This window comes from Trachemys scripta, chromosome 6, assembly GCF_013100865.1.
Source record: "Trachemys scripta elegans isolate TJP31775 chromosome 6, CAS_Tse_1.0, whole genome shotgun sequence".
Classification (NCBI taxonomy): domain Eukaryota; kingdom Metazoa; phylum Chordata; order Testudines; family Emydidae; genus Trachemys; species Trachemys scripta.
This window is the reverse complement of record NC_048303.1, coordinates 107,569,910-107,595,579: the sequence shown is the minus strand read 5'-3', so window position 1 is coordinate 107,595,579 and position 25,670 is coordinate 107,569,910. Positions and strand designations below refer to the sequence as shown.

Sequence of the window (25,670 nt, the reverse complement as noted above, 5' to 3'; positions counted from 1 at the left end):
CTTTGCGAAGTTTAACAGGCTACTCAAATTGCATTACTAATATTGATCTTGTTTTCGCATGTGTTTTTCTTTTCATACTTACTGGAAGAAAGTCTTATTTCTAGCAGCTGGCCCTTTGAGAAAAGTGTCTGGCACTAGCAAAACACTGGGCATTTCTTTCCACCATTTGGGTAGATCTAGAATAATTGGAATGTAGAAAAGGTTGCCTGTTTCGATCATGTCCAAACCCCATAGAGTCCTCTTGCACAACTGCTATTTAGTTGGACTTTTGTGGCTGTGTGGGTGTAGGACTGCAGCAAGCACTTATGATTTCATCCTGTGAAAGGACTGCATCCACATCCAACTTTTTTTCTTTTATGGTCTGGCTCTCTGCCATATGTTCAGTGAATAAATTGGATGTGACTGAGCAATTTCTGAACCAAACTACTGCAGCGAAGGCATTAGCCAGCACAATAAGGTAAGCAAGAATAGGTTACAACAGGTTTCTACAAGTGCTTCACTTAAAAGGATTTTATCAGACAGCAAGTTTAGAAACTAAAAATGATTCTACAATTGGCTTTTAAATGATTTTAAGTGTCCTTTTCAATCTGAATTTCTTTCCCATTTTTAACCGGTGGATTTACTAAAGATTAACTAACTGCAAGATAATTCAGTTGATCAAGACTGTGCTTCAAGTTGGTATAGGTTCTATGTAATCTATTGTTTAACTGTAATATTTAAAGGCTTACATCAAACCCAAAGGAGTTACTGATCACCTTTGCCAAATATGATTTTTCAGTTTGAGTATAAACTGCTCCTCAATCTCATTTAGTGAAAAATGCTTGTCCCTTCTCATGAAGAGATTTAGTTATGAACTTACCTTGGTTTTATATATAGACTGAAATAACATTTGGATCATGCTGCATTGGAAGTGAGTTCCAAGGCTTTTAAATTCTGCTTTAATATTCAGTATTATATGTTAGTTTATAATAGAAATAGTATCATTTTGTGTGTTGGGGAAATGGAAGCAGGGCAGGGCAAAGGGGAACTCTAGGGGGGATAAGGAAAGCTGCATAATCTGGATCTGTCTTGTCCCCCTCCCTAGATGTGCTCCTGCAGATGTGACTAATGCATCAGGCAAATTCTTCTAACACTCTCTTCTTCTGGGATGACTCCCTGTTGAAATCAGTCATGGGATCTGTTCAGATTTATTTGACTGCAAGATCAAACACTTCAGCAGCCCAAGTTACTCTTCTTTGCTCCCTTGATACTCAGTTTGTTTGTTAAAACAAACAAACAAACAAAACAGCAGCAGTTGTTTTTTCCACTCCTGGAGCAAACAATGGACTCAGACTTCCCACCCTAAGCAGTATATAATTTTCTGGTTAAGGTAGTGTGTGTGTACATCATGGTCTCTCTGAGGGTGTTGGGGGAAAAGGGGGAGGGAAGGAAAGAAGGAGAAGAAAGAACAAAATAACAAGGGTGGGGGGGAAGTGTGACGGAAAATAGAAGGCCAAAAAAATCACACAGGAAAAGAGACACAAAATAGATACAAAGGCTAATAAAAGCCAGGAGTAAGAGACAGAAAATAGAAAAATGGAGAGATGGTGATCACTGCAGGGGGATATCTTGGTGATAGTGGTGAGGAAGATGGGGTTAAGAGTGTGCCGGTCAGTCTGTCTCAAGGGGTGTGTGAGCAAGTCCAGTTCCAAAGTCCTTCTCACAATCAACAAGAGCTCCTTTTACTTACTGTTGTTAAAATGTTTTGTTTTGGTTTTTTTTGTTTTTTGGGAAAAAGGGTTGGTTATTTATTCTACAGGGCCAACCAAAAGTGAAGCTCCATCACTGAAGCTTTCAGTTCCTCCAGATGTTTATTTAAACAAGGCTCACAACTCAATTAAACAAAAGTGCATGGATTCATAACAGTCCTTCAGTAATTAGGAGTAGTTTTTTCTCTTAGCAATAGCAGCAAATTTCCTAAGAGACTGTCCACTTCATATAGTTACTTTTGAAAATTAGTTGCAGGTGTGCTGTCTCCTCAGGGAATACCTCTGGGTCCTAGTTTCTCATCATAAAGTCAGATGCTTCCTTCTTAGATAGGGAGGTTGGGAAATATAAGTATCATGAGTTTTTGCGTCCTGAATGGTATGGGCCACTATTACAGTGGGGCTCCAAAACTAAGTTTGGGAGCCACAGTTCAAGTGTATTAAACAGTTGGAACTATTCTAAGGGTAAACTGACGTAAGTAGCTCCAGTACGTTAGTGACTAAGGAGTATTGTTTTTGTAAATTTCTTCATAAGCACAAGTTAGCAAGATTATTTGGAAAGTCAGATGCAATGCAAATTTTAATCAAATGCATAAATTATGTGGAATGGTTTAATAATTTGAAAATGGGGGTGAATGTTATTGGTCGGAAACATTGTTTTGCTCATATACGGCGTGTATGACAGTCAAACATTCCCAGGAAAGTTTTCAGCTCCTACTCCTTGCAGGCTAACACTGTATATCTATGTGAAAGTGGAAATATTATTGCTGTGAAGACAAAATAAACTATGTCTGGAACCCCACTTTAGAAATTAAGAGGGGGCAACCCAAGATAGCAGTAGTGTATTGTAACAAGTTTAAATGAGTGTTTAACTGTACTATAATATCCTACTGGCTTCCATGTGATCACTAACAATGACAGTGCATCGTATGTAATTAAGTCATTCCTCATATTTTCAGCTTTGAAAATTTTCAACTGCATTAATACAATTGAGTTAACTTAATCTGATTGAAAAGCCTCATAAATACATAGGCTAATATGTTTGAAACAGAGAGACAAGGTGGGTGAGGTAATATCTTTTGTTGGTCAAATAAAAGATAAGAACATAAGAATGGCCCTATTGGGTCAGACCAAAGGTCCATCTAGCCCAGTATGTTGTCTTCTGACAGTGGCCAGTGCCAGATGTCCCAGAGGGATTGAACAGAACAGGTAATCATCAAGTGATCAAGCCCGGTCGCTCATTCCCAGCTTCTCGCATACAGAGGCCAGGGACACCATTCCTGCTTATCCTGGCTAATAGCCATTAGTGGACCTATCCTCCATGAATTTATCTAGTTCTTTTTTTAATCCTGCCCCAGCCTGTCTCCCGCACTCCAACTCCATCCCCGAGCCTGTCCCCCTCCTCCTGCCCCAGCCTGTCCTCTACACCCTAACTCCCTCCCAGAGCCTGTCCTCTGCTCTCCAACTGCCTGTCCCAGCCCAAATCCCACACCCCAACTCCCTTCCAGAGCCCGTCCCCGCCCCTCCTCCTGCACTCCAACCCCGTGCCCCAGCCCGTCCCCCTGCACTCCAACTCCCTCCCAGAGCCTGTCCCCTGCACCCCAACTGCCTGCCCAGATCCCACCCCAACTCTGTATTACTCTCTCAATTACCCTCTCAATCTCAGTCTCAAAGAAAAATGGGAAAAAGAACTTAGCCTTATCATGACAACAGAAACATGGGAGAATATCTGGCATAATGTGAAAGATACTTCAAGTTCTTTATCCTTGCGATTCTTCCAGAACAAGATATTAAACAGGCACTACTAGACTTAAAACTTAAAGCTAAATTGGCTTAAAGCTAAATTGGCAACACATTGAATGTTGAGATGCAAACAGTCACAAGCCAATCTTTCACACAATCTCTAGATCTGTCAAAAAAATGCATGTGTTCTGGAACACCATATTCAGTGCTCTCTCAAACTTTAACTGTTGCTATCTTTCCTTCTCCAAGCTTGTGTATTTTAGGGATGAATTGGTAATACCAGTTAACATTAAGAAGTTGCAGTAAATTTTTAGTGGCCAAAAGAGTTAATTTGAGAAAATGGAAATCTGCCATTCCTCTTTTAGACATAGACTGGCTTAACAAGCTCTCTATTGTTCCAGCAATGGAAAAAAATGACTTGATCTAATAGAAACGCTTGGAAAAAAATGAGGATGTCGGGTCACACATGACCCTACTGCATACTTTTGCAATTTAGTATATATTAGTCCCCGATACTCCTACTGCATACTTTTGCAATTTAGTATATATTAGTCCCCGATACTCCTAGGATATGTTCTCATTTTACCTATTTAGTCACTTTAATAATTGATACCCTGCACCACCACTATGGGTTCAGGGTTTGTTTTGTTTCAGGTTTTACAAATAATGAACATTGAATTTTGTTATTTGTATGGTATTTCATTTAGTTATATGTTTATTTTATATACAAACAATATCACCTCCTAATCTTGATCAATTGGGCCATCAGCCCTCACAGAGAGAGCACCAGTCACAACACGCCATTTGTGTTGTTGTAGCCTGTCCTTCAGCCACCCGCTGGCCAAGCTGTCAGTGGCACCGCACGCCTGATCGGCATAGCACACCACAGCCCAGAACCCCTGAGCTCAAGCGGTCTGCTAGTCTTGGCTTCCCAAGTAGCTGGGATTTCAGGCACGAGCCACCTCACCTAACACAAAAATATCAATAAAGTTTAAAAAATAGAGTTTGAAAGTTCATGGGGATGTGGCCACATTGGATCTTGCCCCAGTCTGTCTTGTGATGAGGGGTTGCTTTGGACTTCTTCTTTTCAAATATATCAATTTCAATTATAACACAGAATAAAGTGTACAGTGATCACTTGATATTATTTTGATTACAAATATTTGCATTGTAAAAATAAACAAAAGAGATAGTATTTTTCAGTTCACCTCATACAAGTAGTGTAGTGCAATCTCTTTATCATGAATGTTGAACGTACAAATGTAGAATTATGTACAAAAAACCCTGCACTCAAAAATAAAACAATGTAAAAATTTGGAGCCCACAAGTCCACTTAGTCCTACTTCTTCTTCAGCCAATTGCTAAGAGAAACAAGTTTGTTTACATTTACAGGAGATAATGCTACCCACTTCTTAATTATGTCACCTGAAAGTGAGAACAGTTTGTGTGGCACTGTTGTAGCTGGTGTCGCAAGATATTTATGTGCCAGATGCGCTAAAGATTCATATGTCCCTTCATGCTTCAACCACCTTTCCAGAGGACATGCGTCCATGCTGATGATAGGTTCTGCTCGATAATGATCCAAAACAATGTGGACCAATGCATGTTCATCTTCATCATCCTCTGAGTTAGCCTTGGTCTACACTACAGGGTTAGGTCGAATTTAGTCACGTTAGGTCGATTTTATAATGAATGCATCTACACAAGCAACCCCATTCTGTCGACCTAAAGGGCTCTTAAAATCGACTTCTGTACTCCTCCTTGGCGAGGGGCGTAGTGCTAAAATCGACCTTGCTGGGTCGAATTTGGGGTAGTGCGGACACAAATCGACGTTATTGGCCTCCGGGAGCTATCCCAGAGTGCTCCAATGTGACTGCTCTGGACAGCACTTTCCACTCTGATGCACTAGCCAGGTACACAGGAAAAGCCCCAGGAACTTTTGAATTTCATTTCCTGTTTGGTCAGCAGCACAGGTGACCATGCAGTCCCCCCAGAATTGCAAATGAGTTCCAGCATGGACCGAACGGGAGACACTGGATCTGATTGCTGTATGGGGAGAAGAATCTGTGCAGGCAGAACTCCGATCAGAAAGAAGAAATGAGAATATATATATGCCAAAATCACACAGGGCATGATGGACAGAGGCTACAACAAGGAGACACAGCAGTGCTGCGTGAAAGTCAAGGAGCTCAGGCAAGCCTACCAAAAGACAAAGGAGGCAAACAGTCACTCTGGGTCAGAGCCCCATACATGCCGCTTCTATGATCAGCTGCATGGCATTCTAGGGGGGGACCCTACCACCACCCCACCACTGTTTGTGGACACCTGCAAGGGGGGAGTCTCACGCAACACAGAGGAGAATTTTGTGGATGAGGAAGAGGAGGAGGAGGAGGAGGAGAATGCGCAGCAGGCAAGCTGTGAATCCGTTCTCCCCGGCAGCCAGGACCTTTTCATCACCCTGGAGCCAATACCCTCCCAAGGCGGGATCCCCGACCCTGAAGGCAGAGAAGGCACCTCTGGTGAGTGCACATTTGTAAGTACAGTACAGGATTTTAAAGCGATAGCGTTTAATATTTGCTTTGCCCTAAAGACTTGGGATGCATTCACAGCCAGTACAGCTACTGGAAAAGTCTGTTAACATGTCTGGGGATGGAGCGGGAATCCTCCAGGGACATCTCCATGAAGCTCTCCTGGAGGTACTCTGAAAGCCTTTGCAGAAGGTTTCCCGGGAGGGCTAACTTATTTCATCCTCCACGGTAGGACACTTTACCACGCCAAGCCAGTAGCAAGTAGTCTGGAATCATTGCAGTACAAAGCATGGCAGCAAATGGTCCTGGGTTTTGGTTGCATTCAAGCAACATTCGATCTATATCTTTCTGTGTTAGCCTCAGGAGAGTGATATCATTCATGGTCACCTGGTTGAAATAGGGGAATTTTTGTAAGGGAACAGTAAAAGGACCCCGTTCATGCTGGGCTGTTTGCACTTCAGATTCTTAAATCTTGGGTCGAGTGCTGTAACTATCTTTAGAAATTTCACATTGGTATCTTCTTTGCATTCTATCAAATTTGCAGTGAAAGTGTTCTTAAAATGAACAACATGTGTTGGGTCATCATCCAAGACTATCACATGAAATATATGGCAGAATGCAGGTAAAAACAGTGTAGGAGACATACGATTCTCCCCCAAGGAGTTCAGTCACAAATTTAATTAATGCATTCTTTTTTTAACGAGCATCATCAGCATGGAAGCGTGTCCTCTGGAACGATGGCCAAATCATGAAGAGGCACATGAATCTTTAGCGCATCTGGCACATAAATATCTTGCGACACCAGCTACAACAGTGCCATGCGAATGCATGGTCTCACTTTCAGGTGACATTGTAATTAAGAAGTGGGCAGCATTATCTCCCGTTATTGTAAACAAACTTGTTTCTCTTAGCAATTGGCTGAACAAGAAGTAGGACTGAGTGGACTTGTAGGCTCTAAAGTTTTACACTTTTTTTTTTGAATGCAGGTTTTTTGTACATAATTCTACATTTGTAAGTTTAACTTTCATGATAAAGAGATTGCACTACAGTACTTGTATGAGGTGAAATGAAAAATACTTTCTCTTATTTTTTACAGTGCAAATATTTGTAATAAAAAATAAATATAAAGTGAGCATTGTACACTTTGTATTCTGTGTTGTAATTGAAATCAATATATTTGAAAATGTAGAAAACATCCAAAAATATTTAAATAAATGGTATTCTATTATTGTTTAGCAGCGCAATTAATCACAATTAATTTTTTTAATCGCTTGACACCCCTACTATTGAGGTGATTATTTTAAACAGTGTTGTTAGTCACAAAAATGACACTCAGCAGACAGAGATGGCAGTACACAGCACAATCACTGTCACTTCCACTACTTAACTCTGAATAACTTTGTATATATTTTGGCCTTTCTGACAATTAAGATTGTTTTGGGTAGAGGTCGAATGTCTCCTGTTCCCCAGGTAATGCCAAGGCTGGTTTGAAGACATGTTAATTTTCTGTTTTAGCCGGGGAGAGCCTATACTAACCAGCTTAACTGTATTTCAACATCATTGGAAAACACAGTGTTTGCTCTTAGACAAGGCTTTAGAAAATACAAGCAAGCAACAATTTACTGAATTTAACCTTCTTTATCTGAATTGTTAAGACTTGAAAAGTCAATATGTAACAATCGTTGCAAAATAAAAACTTGTTCTAATCTGTAATGCAAAGTATTGTGATTGAACTATTTAGGACTAGAAGAGAGCTTCAAGACCGGTTACCAGGATTTTCCAGGGTCTCCAACAATGATATTGCGCTCAAGATTCCAAAAGCCTTCAGAGGTGAAGAATAGAAAACGACAAATGGGGTGTGGTAAAAATAAACAGAAAAAATTGACTGCATCTCGGATAGCAATGGACCAGGAAACTACGCGTAAAAATCAAAACCTAAAGAAATCATCAAGTAAATATGAAGGTAAACTTTCCTTTACTATAACTAAAGCATGTGCCTGAGAGAGGTAATGTGCAAAGCAAAATTCAGGAGTGAACTCAGTAGTGAAATTTGGGCTGAATAGCATCAGGAAACAGGCTGAGGAGGACATTCAGCATAGAAATACATAAGAACGGCCATACTGGCTCAGACTATAGGTCCATCCAGCACAGTATCCTGTCTTCCAATGCCAGGTGCCCCAAAGGGAATGAACAGAACAGGTAATCATCAAGTGATCCATCCCCTGTCGCCCATTCCCAGCTTCTGGTAACAGAGGCTAGGGACACCATCCCTGCTCATCCTGGCTAATAGCCATTGATGGATCTATCTCCATGAATTTATCTAGTTCTTTTTTTAACCCTTTTATAGTCTTGGCCTTCACAACATCCTCTGTCAAAGAGTTCCACAGGTTGTGTAAAGAAATACTTCCTTTTGTTTGTTTTAAATCTGCTGCCTATTAATTTAATTTGGTGACCGCTAGTTCTCGTGTTATGAGAAGGAGTAAATAACACTTACTTATTTACTTTCTCCACACCAGTCATGATTTTATAGACCTCAATCATATCCTCCCTTAATCATCTCTTTTCCAAGCTGAAAGTCTTATTAATCTCTCTTCATATGGAAGCCATTCTATATCCCTAATAATTTTTGTTGCCTTTTTCTGAACCTTTTCCAATTCCAATATATCTTTTTTGAGATGCGGCGACCACATCTGCACACAGTGTTAAAGATGTGGGCATACCATGGATTTATATGGAGGCAATATAGTATTTTCTGTCTTATTATCTATCCCTTTCTTAATGATTCCCAACATTCTGTTTGCTTTTTTGACTGCCACTGCACATTGAGTGGATGTTTTCAGAGAACTATCCACAATGACTCCAAGATCTTTCTTGAGTGATAACAGCCAATTTAGACCCCATCATTTTATATATATAGTTGGGATTATGTTTTCCAATGTGTATTACTTTGCATTTATCAACACTGAATTTCATCTGCCAATTTGTTTCACAGTCACCCAGTTTTGAGAGATCCTTTCATAGCTCTTTGCAGTCTGCCTGGGACTTAACTATCTTGAGTAATTTTGTATCTGCAAATTTTGCCACCTTACTGTTTACCCCTTTTTCCAGATCATTTATGAATGTGTTGAATAGGACTTGTCCAGTACAGACCCCTGGGGGACACCACTATTTACCTCTCTCCATTCTGAAAACTGACCATGTATTCCTACCCTTTGTTTCCTATCTTTTAACCAGTTACCAATCCATTAGAGGTCCTTCCCTCTTATTCCATGACATCTTACTTTGCTTAAGAGCCTTTGTTGAAGGACCCTGTCAAAGGCTTTCTGAAAATCTAAGTACACTATATCTACTGGCTCCCCCTTGTCTACATACTTGTTGACCCCCTCACAGAATTCTAGTAGATTGGGGGCATGATTTCCCTTTACAAACCCATGTTGACTCTTCCCCAACATATTACATTCATCTGTGTCTGACAATTCTGTTCTTTACTATAGTATCAACCAGTTTGCCTGGTACTGAAGTCAGGCTTTCCGGCCTGTAATTGCCAGGATCATCTCTAGAGCCCTTTTTAAAAATTGGCGTCACATTAGCTATCCTCCAGTCATTTGGTACAGATGCTGATTTAAATCATAGGTTACAGACTACAGTTAGTAGTTCTGCAATTTCAGATTTTAATTCCTTCAGAACTCTTGTGTGAATTCCATCTGGTCCTGGTGATTTATTATTGTTTAGTTTATCAATTTGTGCCAAAACCTCCTCTAATGACACCTCAATCTTGGACAGTTCCTCAGATTTGTCACCTAAAAAGAATGGCTTGGGTTTGGGAATCTCCCTCACATCCTCAGCCATGAAGACTGATGCAAAGAATTTATTTAGTTTCTCCACAACCACCTTATTGTCCTTGAGTGCTCCTTTAGCATCTCAATTGTCCAGTAGCCCCACCGGTTGTTTAGCAAGGTTCCTGCTTCTGAGGTACTTAAAAAAAAAAAATCTATTACTTTTTGAGTTCAAATTCTCTCTTTTTTTTTGGCCTTCTTAATTATATTTTTACACTTAGTTTGCCAGAGTTTATGCTCCTTTTTATTTTCCTCACTAGGATTTAACTTCCACTTTTTAAAAGGACACCTTCTTGCCTCTCACTGCTTCTTTTACTTTGTTTAGCCCCGGTTGCACATTTTTGGTTCTCTTACTATGTTTTTTAATTGGGGGTATACATTTAAGTTGAGCCTGTATTATGGTGTCTTTAAAAAGTTTCCATGCAGCTTGCAGGGATTTCACTTTTGGTACTGTACCTTTTAATTTCTGTTTAACTAACCTCCTCATTTTGTGTGTAGTTCCCCTTTCTGAAATTAAATGCTACAGTGTTGGGCTGCTGAGGTGTCTTCCTCGCCACAGGGATGTTAAATTTAATTATATTATGGTCACTATTACCAAGCAGTACAGCTATATTCACCTCTTGGACCAGATCCTATTTAAGTATCTGGAGCAGCCTAAAAATGACAGGTTCCAGCAATGAACATTTCCCTACACATACCAAAACAAAGCTCACCACTAAAACAACAATCCTAAATGCACTTCTTGTCATATCAGTGTCCTGAGACCTGTCCCAGCACCAAAAGTAGAACTTGAAATGTCTAGAGCAGGTCAATTCCTCGTGGGAAGAGAAGTGAGGGAGGCAGGCACTCACCATATGCTTTCCTAGTCTGTTTATTCACTGTGTTTGTACTCAGTTCCTGTTTATCCTAAACAAAGAGGGTAGAAGCATCAGCAAAGGTTCCCAGAAACAATTGTACCTTCGAAACTCCAGCAAAAACAGAGGTTTCATTATAGTTACAGCCATGTATAATTGGAGTAATGCAGTGGTGAATTCGGCTCAGTATTCTCAACAGAATTAGTTAACTCCCATTGCATTTATGGATCCCCTGAAAGCTTCCTGTTTCTACCCTGTTCCTTCACTTGTCTCATGTCACGGCCAGAGCACTGAAAAATCAATGTTACTTTATGGTATTCATTTACTCTTCATCTTGTGCTGGCTCTGAACTTACTAAGTTGGATAAAATTTAACATCCCCTTCCTGCTGTATTCTAAAGCATTAAGTCCAAGAAGATGCTGCTCAATTCACCCCATCTCGTATTCAACGCCATGGTCCCCCTACACATTAGATATCTTTCTCCTGATGTCTCATGGCACTGAAGATCTATTCAGTATAGGGTATAATACAGGACAGGTGAGACAAGTGCCTCTGTCATGAAATGTCTGACTGTCTTGAGGCTGTGTTTAGCATAGACTTGGCAAGTATTGAGTAAACAAACTTCTTACTTTAGTAGAAGGTGAGAAAGTGATAGCCACAGACCAATTGTAACATCAATAGAGCTCTAAGGTATGTACACAAACTCTTCACAGACCCCTACCCCTTTTTAATTTGGGTTTTAATATTGGAAACCTATTTTAAAACTACTTTCCCATTGATTAATTGGATTGGCCCCAGTATTTTCAATCAGTGCTTGCACTCTCCTTTTTGGACATTATTCTCATTTGTCTGATGTGCTGAGTATCAATTTACCCCCCCAAAAAAGGTATGACAAGAGAGACTGAAAGAAGTGTGCATGCTGGACTTTGTTTAGGAATAGTAATGAGGAGTCCTTGTGGCACCTTAGAGATTAACAAATTTATTTGGGCATAAGCTTTCGTGGGCTAGAGCCCAAGACTTCATCAGATGCATGAAGTGAAAAATACAGGAGCAGGTATAAATACATGAAAGGATGGGGATTGCTTTACCAAGTGTGAGGTCAGTCTAATGAGCTAAATCAATTAACAGCAGGATACCAAGGGAGGAAAAATAACTTTTGAAGTGGTAAGAGAGTGGCCCATTACAGGCAGTTGACAAGAAGATGTGAGTAATAGTAGGGAGAAATTAGTAATGGGGAAATTAAGTTTAGATTTTGTAATGACCCAACCTGGGAGTGGTTGGATCATTACAAAACCTAAACTTACTTTCCCCATTACTAATTTCTCCCTACTAGAAATTAAAGATTAATCTTTAATTAAAGATTATGTCATATGATAAAATCTCCAGGAATTCATCCAACCAAAACTGGCAACTCTGGAGCAGAGGCAGAAGGGAGCATCTGCAAACAGTCCTGTATTCTGCCTCTGTGGGGTTACCGCCACAGAAACTTGTGTTCTGTGCTCTATGCCTCCTCCCCCTTTGCCTTGCAACCTGTATGCTGCAGGGCCAGACGTCTCCCAACATTATCTGGTTTAGCCTCCGGGATTGGAGTAGCTCCAATATCTCCAGTAGCCCCCAATGGCTGCAGGTGGTATTGCACCCTGAGGTACATCAGCCTTTCTGTACTGTTGTGTGACATTATTGGTGGGGCTTAGCCCCTACTGACAAGCTATTTCTGTCTTTTACTACCGTTAACTTTTACCCCCAATCGGGGCTATTGCAGATTATGTATTCCTTTCGCCACCCGAACTTCACACCCCCTTGATAATCTGTACGTTATTCCCTGATCACCAGAAACTTCTATGCCTAAACTCTGTACCATACACATTTTTTTTTAAAACATCATCTTAATAAAATGTTTCCTACTGGTGGTGAATTCAAAACTAAAGTTAGCAGTGGGTTTGGTTTTGTCATTACAAAGGCAAAAAAAGATGACTGAAGTTTAGCCAAACCCAAAAGCATAGCTTCGTGTTGCCTGTGGTTGTATTTTAAGACTTGTTTAGTTTTTCCACTTTGCAGGGGTTGCAATAGAAACATTCTCCTAGGTAACCTTTCTATTTTTCTGTGACCAGCAAAACTAACTGAAATTCATTTGTGACTAGCATACCAACACTATGACAGAAAGAAATGTTACATACTGACAAGGGACTCAAAAACTCTGCGTTTTGATTTAGACGAGTATGGCCATCATAAAATATCAATTGAGGATTCACAATCCATTGAAGGTACAGTTTCTCTTTCTATATCAAAATAATATATATTGTCTTACAAGGCACTTTCATGTATTTCCATGTGCTCGCTTTCACTTACTCTGTATTATCAATCGGCATTAGAAACATTTGATCCCACTAGTATGATGCTTTGATAGTTACAGAACAAAAACAGTAACAGGCTTAAAGTAAGTACTGTATAATTTTAAATGAAAATCTTGTTTACTGGCCACTAGAGTAAAAGGCATGTTTGCATTCCAGTAGGTGGAAAGGGGGAGAAACAATCACTTGGGAAGAGAAATAAAAGGAGATAAAGAAACTGTGGGGTGCAGCCATATTTAACTCCTTCCTGACCTGTGTCTGGGCTTCTCTAATCAATGCACAAAAATGACACCCCAGCTAGCATTCAAAGACGAGCTGCTAGACATTTTGGGGGAGGAAACGGTAGAGGGAGAAAATACAAATAATGATGGAGTTGAGCAGCCACAATGTGTTGAAGGGAGTGAAAGCACTGGTTGCACTATGTGTGCCTCTAAACTGGAGCCATGCCGCCGCGCACAGCGCTCTAGGGGCCGGGGTTTCACGGGGAGTCAGACACGCTCCCTCCTCCCCTGGAGCCATGCCGCTGTGCACAGCGCTCTGGGGGCCGGGGTTCCACGTGGAGTCAGACATGCTCCCCTCTCCCAATAGCCATGTCGCCACGCGCGCAGCGCTCTGGGGGCCGGGGTTCCACGGGGAGTCAGACACACTCCCTCCTCCCCTGGAGCCATGCCGCTGTGCACAGCGCTCTGGGGCTGGAGCTCCTCAGGGAGTCAGACATGCTCCCCCCTCCCCATGAGCCATGCTGCCGCACGTGCAGTGCTCTGGGGGCCGGGGCTGCACACTCCCACGTGGCAGTATTTGGCTCCGTGGGGAGGCTAGGAGCCTCATCTCATGGTAAGGGGTCCAGGGCCAGGGGGGTTGGATAAGGGGTGGGATGTGGGGGGGTTAGGGAGCAGGGGGGATTGGATGGGGCATGGGAGTCCCAGGGTCTCTCAGGGGGCGGGGGGAAAGAGGGGGGGATAGGGGTCAGGGCAGTCAGGGGACAGGGAGCAAGGAGGGTCCTGGGGGGCAGTTAATGGGGGGGGGGTCTCTGGAGGGGGTGGTCAGGGGACAAGGAGCTGGAGGGGTTGGATGAGTCAGGAGTTCTGGGGGCACTGTCAGAAGGCAGGGGTGTGGAGAGGGGCTGGGGGAGGCAGGGAGAGGGGGGGGTTGTATGGGTCGTGAGCAGTTGGATAGGCATGGGAGTCCCAGGGGTCTGTCTGGGGGCGGGGGTATGGATAAGGGTCGGGGCAGTCAGGGGACAGGTAGGGGGTAGGGTCCTAGGTGGGCAGTCAGGGGACAAGGAGCAAGGAGGCTTAGGTAGGGGGTAAGGTCCTGGGGGGCAGTTAGGGGCAGGGGTCCCAGGAGTGGGTAGTCAGGGGACAAGGAGCTGGGGGGGTTGGGAGTTCTGAGGGGGGGAAGTCAGGGGGTGGGAAGTAGGAGGGAGTGGATGGGGCAGGACTAGGGCAGGGCTCCCTGGGTGCACACCCTAATGAAATGGGCTGTGCACGCCTATGAGACCTATACAGGTCAAGACACTTCAGACTGAGGGCCAGCACCTTACCTGGTGTCATTGAGCATAACTCCTCCCTCATGGGAGCTATGTCCATTTACTCCAGCTGAGGACCTGTATCTGATCCTACCTCTGAACAGCGGAAGGCCCCATTGTCAGGGATTTAGAGGCAGCTGAAGAAGAACATGACAGTCAAGATGTGCTGTCAAGGGATGCAAGGAGCTAGGGAGGGAGTCAGGCTCAGTGAATTGCTGAAGGTCCAACCTGACTGGGGACATTTGTGGATTTACAGCACTGAACTCCTGGACTCTTCTACAGATAGGGTTAGGGGAAGTATTCCAGGGAAACTCTGCAATTTGGAACTTGAGTTTCTACAGTAAGGAAATAAGCTGTGGAGAATGGGGCCCATAATTAGTTTTTAAATATGAATTTGAATGTATGTGTATGGGAGGGTTTCCCATTATCTGGTGGGCAATTTGTCAGATGCTGGCCAGCAATCCCTGCGTAGTTAGGGTGAAGGTGTGTCTTCTAGCTACAGCTCCACAATGCCTACTAGAGCTGCACCACTCCAACAGAAGCTCTAAGAGGCATCAGAGTTCACAGGAAGCAGACCTGCTGCACCATGCTGGAGAAGGGAGCAGCATGTGCTCCCCTCCACGCTGACCAGGTCAGTCATTGCAGAGAGAGAGCCATAGACTTTTGGAGGGGCTGGTGCAAAGATTGTAACTCTGAACAGCTGAAGGAGCACATTGTTTGCAATTCATAGACTCATAGACTTTAAGATCAGAAGGGACCATTATGATCATCTAGTCTGACCTCCCCCATGACGCAGGCCACAAAAGCTGACCCACCCACTTTCCCTTAACTCAGATGTTGAAGTCCTCAGATCGTGATTTAAAGACTACAGTCGCAGAGAATCCTCCAGCTAGCGACCCCTGCCCCATGCTGCGGAGGAAGGCGAAAAACCTCCAGGGCCTCTGCCAATCTACCCTGGAGGAAAATTCCTTCCCGACCCCAAATATGGCGATCAGTAGAACCCCGAGCATGCAGGCAAGATTCTCTAGCCAGATCCTCATTGACCACTGACACTATTTGCCAGCGATGGCATGTTATTGACTAATTGACTAAAATCCCATAATCCCATCAAACCATTCCTCCATAAACTTACCTAGCTTAATCTTAAAGCCAGAGAGGTCTTTCGCCCCCACTGTTTCCCTGGGAAGGCTGTTCCAAAACTTCACCCCTCTGATGGTTAGAAACCTGAGAGGGGAATGTAAGGTGGAGCACAAACTACCTTCCTACCATTATACACTCACATAAGAGTTAGTCACAATTTGGCCCCTTGTTAGTAATAGGACAGCCATTTACTGTTTACTTAGTTTTAGTCATGATCCCTTGTTACTAGACTGGTGCTTAAAAACTCAAATTAGTCTCACACTGCACTACTGACCTCTATCTTCAAGGATTTATTCTCTGTTATAAAAGACAATGAATAAATACAATTGTCATACTCTCCTACTCCCCAGTACAGATATCGGGACAAAGATGGTACACAACTCCATTTAGGGAGGCCTACACTTAAGGCAGCATGTAGAGTATAGACACTGCATGCCCAGCTAGAACAGGCATAAACATCAGTGTAGATGGTGAGGCACCGCTTAAGCTAGTAGAGAAAGACCAGCACCCACACCCTACATGGCTGTCTACATGCCTAAGGAGTGCCTCCCACCTCTACATTATTTTTAGCAACATAGTGTCCTACTGCCTCCCTGCTGCTAGAGCCCTTCCCCACTGCAATGAAATGCTCCAGCAATGGAAAAAAGGCTCTGGCAAGGGGGAGGCAGTGGGAAAAGGCCAGCAGCTCCCTAGTGCTGAGCCTTTTCCCTGCCAGAGCCTTTCACTGCTGCATGCAGATACACACTGCAGGGTGGGCACAGCCTGCCTTTCATTGTCGTGTGTATCTACACGTACCCTACAAGTTGCTGCAAGTGGCTGATAAGGCCATTGTAAGTATATATGAATGCAAAACAGTGATCAAGACTTAGAAGGAAATGACGCCTATTGCTGTTACTGCATATTCCAGGAAAACTGAATGTTGCGTTTTTGCAGAATACTTGTAAAATCATCTTAGTTTGCGGTATATGTATGTTTAATTGCAAAAATATTTTTTATATTTTAGATATTGCATGGTTAGACATATTCACAAGCAACAAACAGAACAATTGTGGTAAGATTTTGGTTACTGTAGCCCAGAGAGTAAAACTATATTTGTTTATGTCAGAGTTTGGTTTTGAAAAGGTTTTTCATGGACCTTTAAGGGAAGTACAGAAAGTTAGTAATGCAATAAGAAAGTGTTGCTAATCTTAGAGATTCCTGTCTATCTCAAGGTTTTCTATAATGCTCATCACTGTAGTATCAAAGCACCGCTAAGACTGATATTAATATTCAGAACATTAATAATATTTAGCATTTATATAGCACTATACAAATATTAGTTATCAAAAATGCTTGTTAGGTAGGGAAGTCTTATTAAACCCACTTTATAGATGGGCTTAGAGAGTTTGAATGATTTGTTTAATTCCAATGTTCAATGAGGCAGTGCTATATTTACAACAAGTTCTTGGCTTCCAAGCTCATGCTCAAGCTTCAGTAGGCCACTTCAAACATATTCAAAGGTGATATATAAATTAGACTCCCTACGATCTACTGACACCAGAATACCAATGTGTATGGGAATCTTAGGTGGTGTTTCAAACATTTGGGCAGCTGGAAGAAGGTGTAAAGTGAGGATCAAAGCAGGAGATGGCTTCCTTTAACTTACATCCTCCTTTCAGCTGCTTTTATTGCTATATTCCTCTCTTTTGGCTTGTTGGACTGTGAATTACAGTCTTATGGCTCCCTTATATGCAGATGCACTCACTGATGTGCAATTTGCACATCACTTCTGAATTTGGCCCATTGAGTGAAAGGGTATAACACAAGGATAAAGAACTTGAAATATCTTGCAAGTTACTTCAGATTTCAAATTAGTATAATTTGCCTGCTGAGGCACAACTAAATGGTGTATTTTATACCTTCTTCTTGCAGACTTAGTCCATCTAAATGCCATTATCTTTATTTAGATTTACTTGCATATAAATAGACTGTGCTAGAATGTGCCCCACATTCTACCAAGGATTTTAGAGGGATTCCATGTAGTTAGAATACCCAGAAGGCTGACTCAGACATAATTCCTTCCAGGGGTCTCCCACAGAGTGCACACCAGCCAGTCGGAGGTTCATTGGATGACACAAAGGATAATTTGGTCCATTAACTCCAATTGGTTTTTAAAGAGTACAAAGCTCTCCAGAACAACAACAAAAAAATCTCTTTAATTGCACTGTCTTGTAGAACTTGTAAAGGTATTCAGATACTATGGGGACAGACATATTCTAAACAGAAAAAATACTGCCTGACCTGGTTGGATTTAGCCATACTCTATTTACTATTGGAATTCCTTTTAAAGTAAGAACTTTATTATTTGTGGGACCCCTATTTGGTAATTCCTGCAGTTAGCCAATCAATAATCCTCATTTCAGTCTACCATTTCATATAAATTGGTAGAAGGTATTCTTGATTCATATCCTTTCTGCTTCTGATCCTTATTTATTAGTTTTCCCAGTTTTTTAACCTAAACCTTGTGTTTGGTCTTGAGATGGCCAACAGAAATGGATATTTTTCACCTACTTCTGTTAGAATTAGTTAAAATTTGCACTGCCCTATTGTTTCCCTCGATTTTATGCTATCAAGAGAATGTCATTTCAAATAGGATTCAATCCAACCATCCCATGAATATGACTCAGAATACATGGTGTACACATCATTCACTTTTAGAAGGAGGATTTAAAGCCATGGTTGTTATATAGTAGATCCCAAAGTACTTTACAAAGGTGGTCAATATCATGAGTGCTTAGGCATGTTGCTATTCTTGTGTCTATCAGTATGCAGTGAAAATTGAATATTGCCTCTTCAGAAGATTTTTCGAGTTATGTTTCAATTCAGAAAAAAATGAGTCGGTATTTTAAATTTATACTTTAGCTCTGGTGGCCAGAAACCGCACTAAAAAACGTTGTAAAAATTTGGTGACCATGACCCAGCGATCAAAAAATAACTTTCTCCTATTGGGCAAGAATAAGAAACAACTGTATCTGAAGGTAAGAAGTAGTATATTTGCCCTTCATCTTTTCATCAAACTGTCTTTGCCTTTCTTCATCCTTTTTCAGTTTCACCCAAAATCTTTAGTGTCCCTTCCTGCTCCTGTTAAAGGAAAGTAGAGTTCAGCTGCTTGCGCTGAGCTCTGGTGTTTGGATGCTCACAGCCTTCTATCTCTTTCACTGCAACTCTTGGTAATGTATTTTAAATCTCAGAGCACACTTATGTGATATGGGGTGCTCTGAGATTTAGAATACAAAGTGCATATAAAGCATCGAGTAAGCTAGAAAGCAAATGTTAGTACTTCGTAGCACATCATTTGAGCCCAGTGTGGGAAGCTAGGTTGTAGCTTCCTTTAGAGAGGGAGAGATTGGTGCAACAGGAGGTGGTGTGCAGGAAGAGAAGGGAGGAAAAGAGGCATAAGGTACTCCATGTGAAAGAGGAGGGCTTGGAAGTGGAATTCTCTTCTCGGGATAAACTGGAGCTTCAATATATAGAGAGGAATATTGATCTAAGAAAAGAAACTTAAAACACTTTTAAACACTCTTACCCTGTGTAATTAGAATTTTGTTGTTGTTGTTCTCCATTGAGGGTTTGTCTAGATTAGGAAAAGCAATCAAGGTTCGGTTACCCTAGTGTTATAAGATAACAACTTTTACTTTGAATTAACTGGTTCTGATTGACTCCAGAAGGATGTCTAAAGATGGATCTCAACCAACTAAATTGAGGCAAAAAAGTGTCAACCGGTATGTATGCTAGGGGAAACGGGATAGCTAGCCCTGACTGCTTTTCCTACTGTAGGCAAACCCTGTGTCACTTCCTCATGTTAAATTTGAAAAACTTTGTTTTTTGTTTCTTTTTAATTTACAATTCACTTTCTATAGAAAGCATTTTGTGAGAGAATGAGTAAAGGCACTCCTATTAAAATACAGGAGAGCAAGCACTTACAAGGGATTTTCCTGATTCAGAGATTAAATGTCCACAAATTGCTTGTCTGAAATGGGTACCACGGAATCTAGAAAGATTTGAACCTTGCACTACAACTGTTGTCACTGGTAAATGAACTGTTCTGAAGATCCAGATCATACCTCAGCATTCCCTGACATGGTTCATACATAGTTCCAGCTTTCAATGAATAGGTTTTAAGTTTCTCAAAACAGACAACGTTAGAAAGTCCATGGGCCCTATTCTCCTCCAGAAGGATATGAACATTTTCCTTGAGCTCAATTGGCATAGATTAGGTCCCCATAGCTGTAACATACTATGGGAATATAATAAAAACTTGATTCAGTCCCATCTATGCTGCAAGATGGAATTGTGTTTTGAACCAAGTTGAGGAACTATCTTATTGTAACTGGTCTCCACCCAGTTCATTCTGCAGTATAAGTGGTCACTAAGTCTCTTAAAAATTCTTTAAATTTCCCATAAGAGGGATTGGGATAGTTTTGTTTAGAATTAGTCAGGCATTGATGGTACAACCCATGGTTAATACAGATCAGAATAGGAAGGGAAACTCCAATTTTGGTAAAGAGAACAGGAGTACTTGTGGCACCTTAGAGACTAACAAATTTATTAGAGCATAAGGTTTCGTGGACTGAAAGCTTATGCTCTAATAAATTTGTTAGTCTCTAAGGTGCCACAAGTACTCCTGTTCTTTTTACGGATACAGACTAACACGGCTGCTACTCTGAAACCTCCAATTTTGGTGGCTGTCTTTACAGGTCTTGAATCCAAATGGTAAGGCATCACAGGGTCATATGGTGGCAGGACGCAGCATGGAAGAGATTACAGGTGGCGCTCCTGACCCCAGACAGGTATGTGGCCAGAAAGACATAAGTGTGTATATGTGCACACACCTATGCAATAGGTGGAACTGTGCAAGGGGCACAACCCTGATGCTTCGATCCCATTTGCTACAAATAGATATAATTTACATTTCACCAATTACCTGTATTCCTATTCTTTTTGATTTTTAACATTAAGTGAAAGAGTAACAATGGCTTACCTGTGAATTGGTGGTCAACTTCTAGGAGTGCATCCATCAGTTCAGAGTCAACCTTTAGGCTTAGACTAGAACCTAGAAGATAGAGAAGTTTTCCCACAGTAATTCCAGAGCACTGGAGTTGGGCAAGCCCAGACATGAGAGCCAACAGAGACTTTCAGTACGAAAGCTAAAGTCCTTATTGCAAATACACATCACAGCTGGAACAGAAAGAAGAAAAGGACGGGGACTCTGGCCTGATGGATATATGCTTATGAGAAGACCAACTTACAGGGAGGCAAAACTGTCCCATTCTCAAGAGCAGTGCATCTACTCATCCTGGGCTGGCTCCAGGGTTTTTGCCGCTCCAAGTGGCGGGGGGAAAAAAAAAAAAAAAAAAGCTGCGATCGTGATCGGCAGCAGCTCCACCGCGCCGCTTTCTTCTTCGGCGGCGGGTCCTTCCCTCTGAGAGGGACCAAGGGACCCGTCGCCAAATTGCTGTTGAAGAGCCCGACTTGCTGCCCCAAGCACCTGCTTGCTGAGCTGGTGCCTGGAGCCGGCCCTGCACTCATCTGAAGTCAGAACTACTGGGATCTAACAAGCAGTAGACCCAGAAAAGGGAAGTTGACAGACACCAAACATAAACCAGAAATTCAGAATGAACTACTCCACTGCAGGACCTTAAGACTTAAATCTGTATCAGTAGAAGACTATGAAACAACATTGTAATATCTTGTGAATGTGAACAGACAATTGGGTGTCAGCTTACCACATTTCAGTGTAGAAAGTCTTGTTTTTAACTGGCCTGTAGGTAGACATGGATAATGGATATTTTGTGAACACACAAAAATACATTAGTTTGGTGGCTTTGGCATATTTTCTCTAAACAGACATCCTAATCCAGTGGAAAATGGAAGTTTCAGACAACTTAGTTTATTATCAAAAGCAGTTATATTATGGTAGCACCCAAAGGCACAATCAGGTTAACTTAATGGTCTTCAAATTTAAATTGACAAGGTGGGCTTTTATTGAACCAACTTCATTTGGCAGAAAAGACAAGCTTTTTGAGCTCCTTTTTCAGGTCTAGACAAATTTAAATGTCAGTCTCCACTTAAAGGCAGTAAGTTTCAGACTGGATGGGTTCAGGTATAGGACTGGTCCCAGAAAAGTTGGTCTGGAGAAATTGAAAAAGACCAAGATGGACAGCTGCCATTTCTAATACGTGAAGGAGCATGTCTCCTAAGCCAGAAAGGAGTGATGATAACTTTGACTTGATCTCTCTTGATCTTTCTGGTAACCTAAGAAAACAGAGGAACTGCAGGAAAGGTTGGTTGTGTTTTGTTTATTTCCCCCCTTCTATTTTAAGATGTTCCTGGGAGCACTTTCTCTTTCTAGGACAGAAGTCCTAGTAAATAGTTTGCTTTGCATTTCTGGAACAAGTCTCTGAATCAGAGACAGAGTAAAAAGTGAAGTCCAAGGAGTAGAGGGTGAGGAAAATTTCCCTTTCTGAGGAGGACAAAGCTTTCAGAGGTCTGAAGTCTCTTTGACAATTTTAAGAGGTATCTACTACACTTTAATTTGCTTTTCCATTGGTGTAAATAAAGAAATGCCAGGTCAGGATGATCTTAGTCAGAGGGAACTGTTCCCAAGGGAACTACATGGGGTAAAACCAGGGCAGTTGGGATCTCGTGGTATGTAGTATAGGGCCAGCCAATTCCAGTGATACAGGGTGTCCAATCAGATATTAGACCCCAGCCTTGAGAGAATGGAGGGGATTTACAAAGATGGTCTTAAAGGAGTGGGGATGGGAAACCTGAGAGGACTCACTGGAACCAGAGCCTGGAATAGTCTGCCATCAGACTGTGTGTGATGGGTGGAGGGAGAAACTGTCAAGTCCATACCTGTGTGTTGCACTTTGTCTTGCTCCTTCTCTTCTCAGTGTTATGGTATCAAAAGCATTAAGGGAGGGGCGAGTCTGGCAGTGGTAGGTGTAGCATATGAGTCCCATCTGAGAAGGTGCACTCACTGATGCAGGTGGCATGGTCTTCACCTCTCTTAGAACTTTGGCCTGAAATTAGCAGCTGGAGGCAGTTCTTGAAGGCAGCAGAGGAATGAAGAGAAGTTAAGAAAAGAATAAGATGAAAAACAAAAAGGGTCTTGAGCAAAGAAATGGCCCTGAGGAAAAATGTTGCTGCTCTTAACAGTGGTAGAAGACTGCTTTAGGCGTTTGGGCCTACCCAGCTCCAGTGCCTTGGATACCTGGCAGGAAAGTTTTTCGCAGCTATCTCTGTATTGTCCTAAAGGTGAGCAGGCCTTCCATGAGGTTCAGACTCTGTACTAACAGACGCACTTCACCTGATAAAGGGAGACTATTACATTTTAAAAAAATGTAATAAGTCAGCAGCATCTCTATTTTAACTTTTCACGGCAGAGATTTTTTAGAAACACAGGCCTTACTATACATGCATCACTTTGTGTGTTTTTCATAGTTGACTAAACAAGAAAACCAGCTGTTCATCATGCATTACAACGAAGAAGATTCAGTAAGGTTTCAGTGTTATAAGGATCAGAACTACTACCTTCATGTGAACAAGGACTCCATTGATCTATGCAAGATGAAAGAAACAGATGCTGATACAGGAAAAGACTTCTATTTCAAGGTGGCATATGTGTGATACATAGTTCCCCAGACCTTGCAATGACTCAAGCATGTACACAGCCCCTGAAATGAGCCAATACAAAATAGAAATGAAGGGAGATTGAGATCACGGGGGGATTAAGTTCCTTAGTTTTGTATCAAGTTTTTCTATAGCCTCTGTTTCATGATTCACTATTTTTGATGTCTAAGGGAGAGGTTATTTTGTGTTTTAAATATACTGTACCTGAGCGAAGTATGTAACTTAGAGGAGGGATGGCTAGCAGTGTTTTAGAAAAAAAAGCAATTTTTTGGTAACTTTTTTTTTTTCCTTGACATTATATTTATACTTTAAAGGAGGCTGATTTAGGAAGTGGGGAACATAACAGCAGGGACCCAAAAATAGGAAGAGAGAATCACAGAAAAGATAACACTTTTAATATTACATTTTGTAATAAGAAACTGTATTTCTTAAATGTCGCACATAAATTCACCTGAAAAACCATGAAGGAGATTAATAATTATTCAGCAGCCACTACATGTACGTGAATGTGTGTGTACAATGTACTTACTTTACTGAGTCTTTGCTGCACCAGCCATTCTGCTCCCACCCTGGAGATCTGAAAAAAAGAGCATAAGGACAGAGGGCTAGTAGTTAAAGGCTAACAGCAAAGCTATTCCATCTTCTTTACCACCCCCCAAGTAAATCCATTTACCTTTCCAAGCTACTCCAGCCCCCATTCTTCATCTTTCCACCCCCACCAAAAAAAACAGCTGCATGGCCTGAGAATCCCACTGCATTAGCAGGAAGAGGGCAGATTGGGCATCATGGAAGGATGTGCTCCCTGTGAACTTTGGTCTGATCAATTCCCAACTCGATCCTAGAGGGAAACACAATAGAGAGGAAATCTTTAGCTCAGGTACAGAGCAAAGTACAAAACAGTACAAACAAACATTGAAATAAGTGTCTGAATAAATGAATTCAAAGAATAAACTCAAGCTTCTTACCTTGGGCTTGCAGCAGGCCTTGTGCAGGACAGAGCCATCTGAAATAGGCAAAGGAACAAACCAGAAATATGAAGTAGTGGATCTAGACATCATGGCTCCGATTCTCCATTTCCCAGCACCTTACTTAGTTATTTACCCAGTGTAAAGTAGGTGTAAAACACTACCATTGATTTCATAACCGCTTAAACTCATTTTGCTCTGGTGTAAATGACTACACAACAGCAAACCAGGCCTTAAATATCAGACATTACGCAACTGCTCCAGGGTACTATACCTGGAACTGCAGGTTTGGTGAAACAATGCACAGGTCCCACAACATTTGCAGAGAATGTTCTGTGCGGATATATATACTGTGTACACCTGAAGCAGGAAACCTAATGTGAACACTCAATCATACTAGGCCAAGTTGCAACCAAGCAATTCTCTAGTAGAAAAGGCTTCAAAGTTGTGCGAGACCATGCAAGAACAGAAACAGAACTTAATTTTCCCTCATAGCCATGCATAATGCTGCTGCTGGGCTAACACCCTGTTATACTCTTTAAATAGTGAGAATGTGTGCCAAACCTGTGAAGAAACCAAAGAACTTTGCTGCTCAATAAACAATTAAGAGATTCTGACATAACCCCTTCGTTTTGACTAAAAATTCTTATGGATCCAGGTGTCTGATTAGACACCATTTAAATCAGTAAAAGACAGCCATTGACTTCAATGTGCATTGCACTGGGTCTTCATGATTTGAAATCTCCATGGGATGAAATACAGACTTGAGTGACTTTAATTGATAACTAGAACTATCTGTTATGTTGCACACCCATGAATTAAACTAAATGTCATTACACAACAGTATCTCACAATACATTTATTTTGAGAGAGACGGCAGGAGAACAAAGACCCTAATTCAGTTTGAATATTTGAAAAGTGCTTCCAAGTGCAGGTATTTTGGATTCATTCTGTGCCTCTAGACCCTGTTGTGCCACTGATTAATATTAGCAATATGATGGTCCCATTCATGTACAAAACACTCCCTCTAGTGGCTAAATTCCTGGAACTGCTACTTCACTGGTCTTAGGTGTTTCCAGTTGAAGTCACTGGAAAAATTCTTCCTGACTTCTATGGCCTTCGGATCAGGCCCATAGTAAAAGTTTGAATTGTGGTGCCACATGTGCAGTATGTAGTTATCTTGCACTTGGATTGTTTACATGCACAGCCTCATTTTTTCCACTCTCTCCTTCTATTTCAAATTAGGGCTGTCAAGCGATTAAAAAAAATTAATCGCGATTAATCATGCTGTTAAACAACAATAGAA

General features: G+C 41.6%; 1 protein-coding gene across 1 annotated transcript; it reads left to right on the top strand.

The window, feature by feature from the left end:
• Positions 1–307: 307 nt before the first annotated feature.
• Positions 308–25,670, top strand: LOC117879467. Its single transcript, XM_034774667.1, has 7 exons — positions 308–457; positions 7,758–7,979; positions 12,848–12,970; positions 16,729–16,776; positions 18,627–18,742; positions 20,462–20,554; positions 23,211–25,670. Exons 2-7 carry the CDS (start codon positions 7,811–7,813, stop codon positions 23,394–23,396), a joined length of 735 nt encoding a protein of 244 aa, XP_034630558.1. The 5' UTR covers positions 308–457; positions 7,758–7,810; the 3' UTR covers positions 23,397–25,670.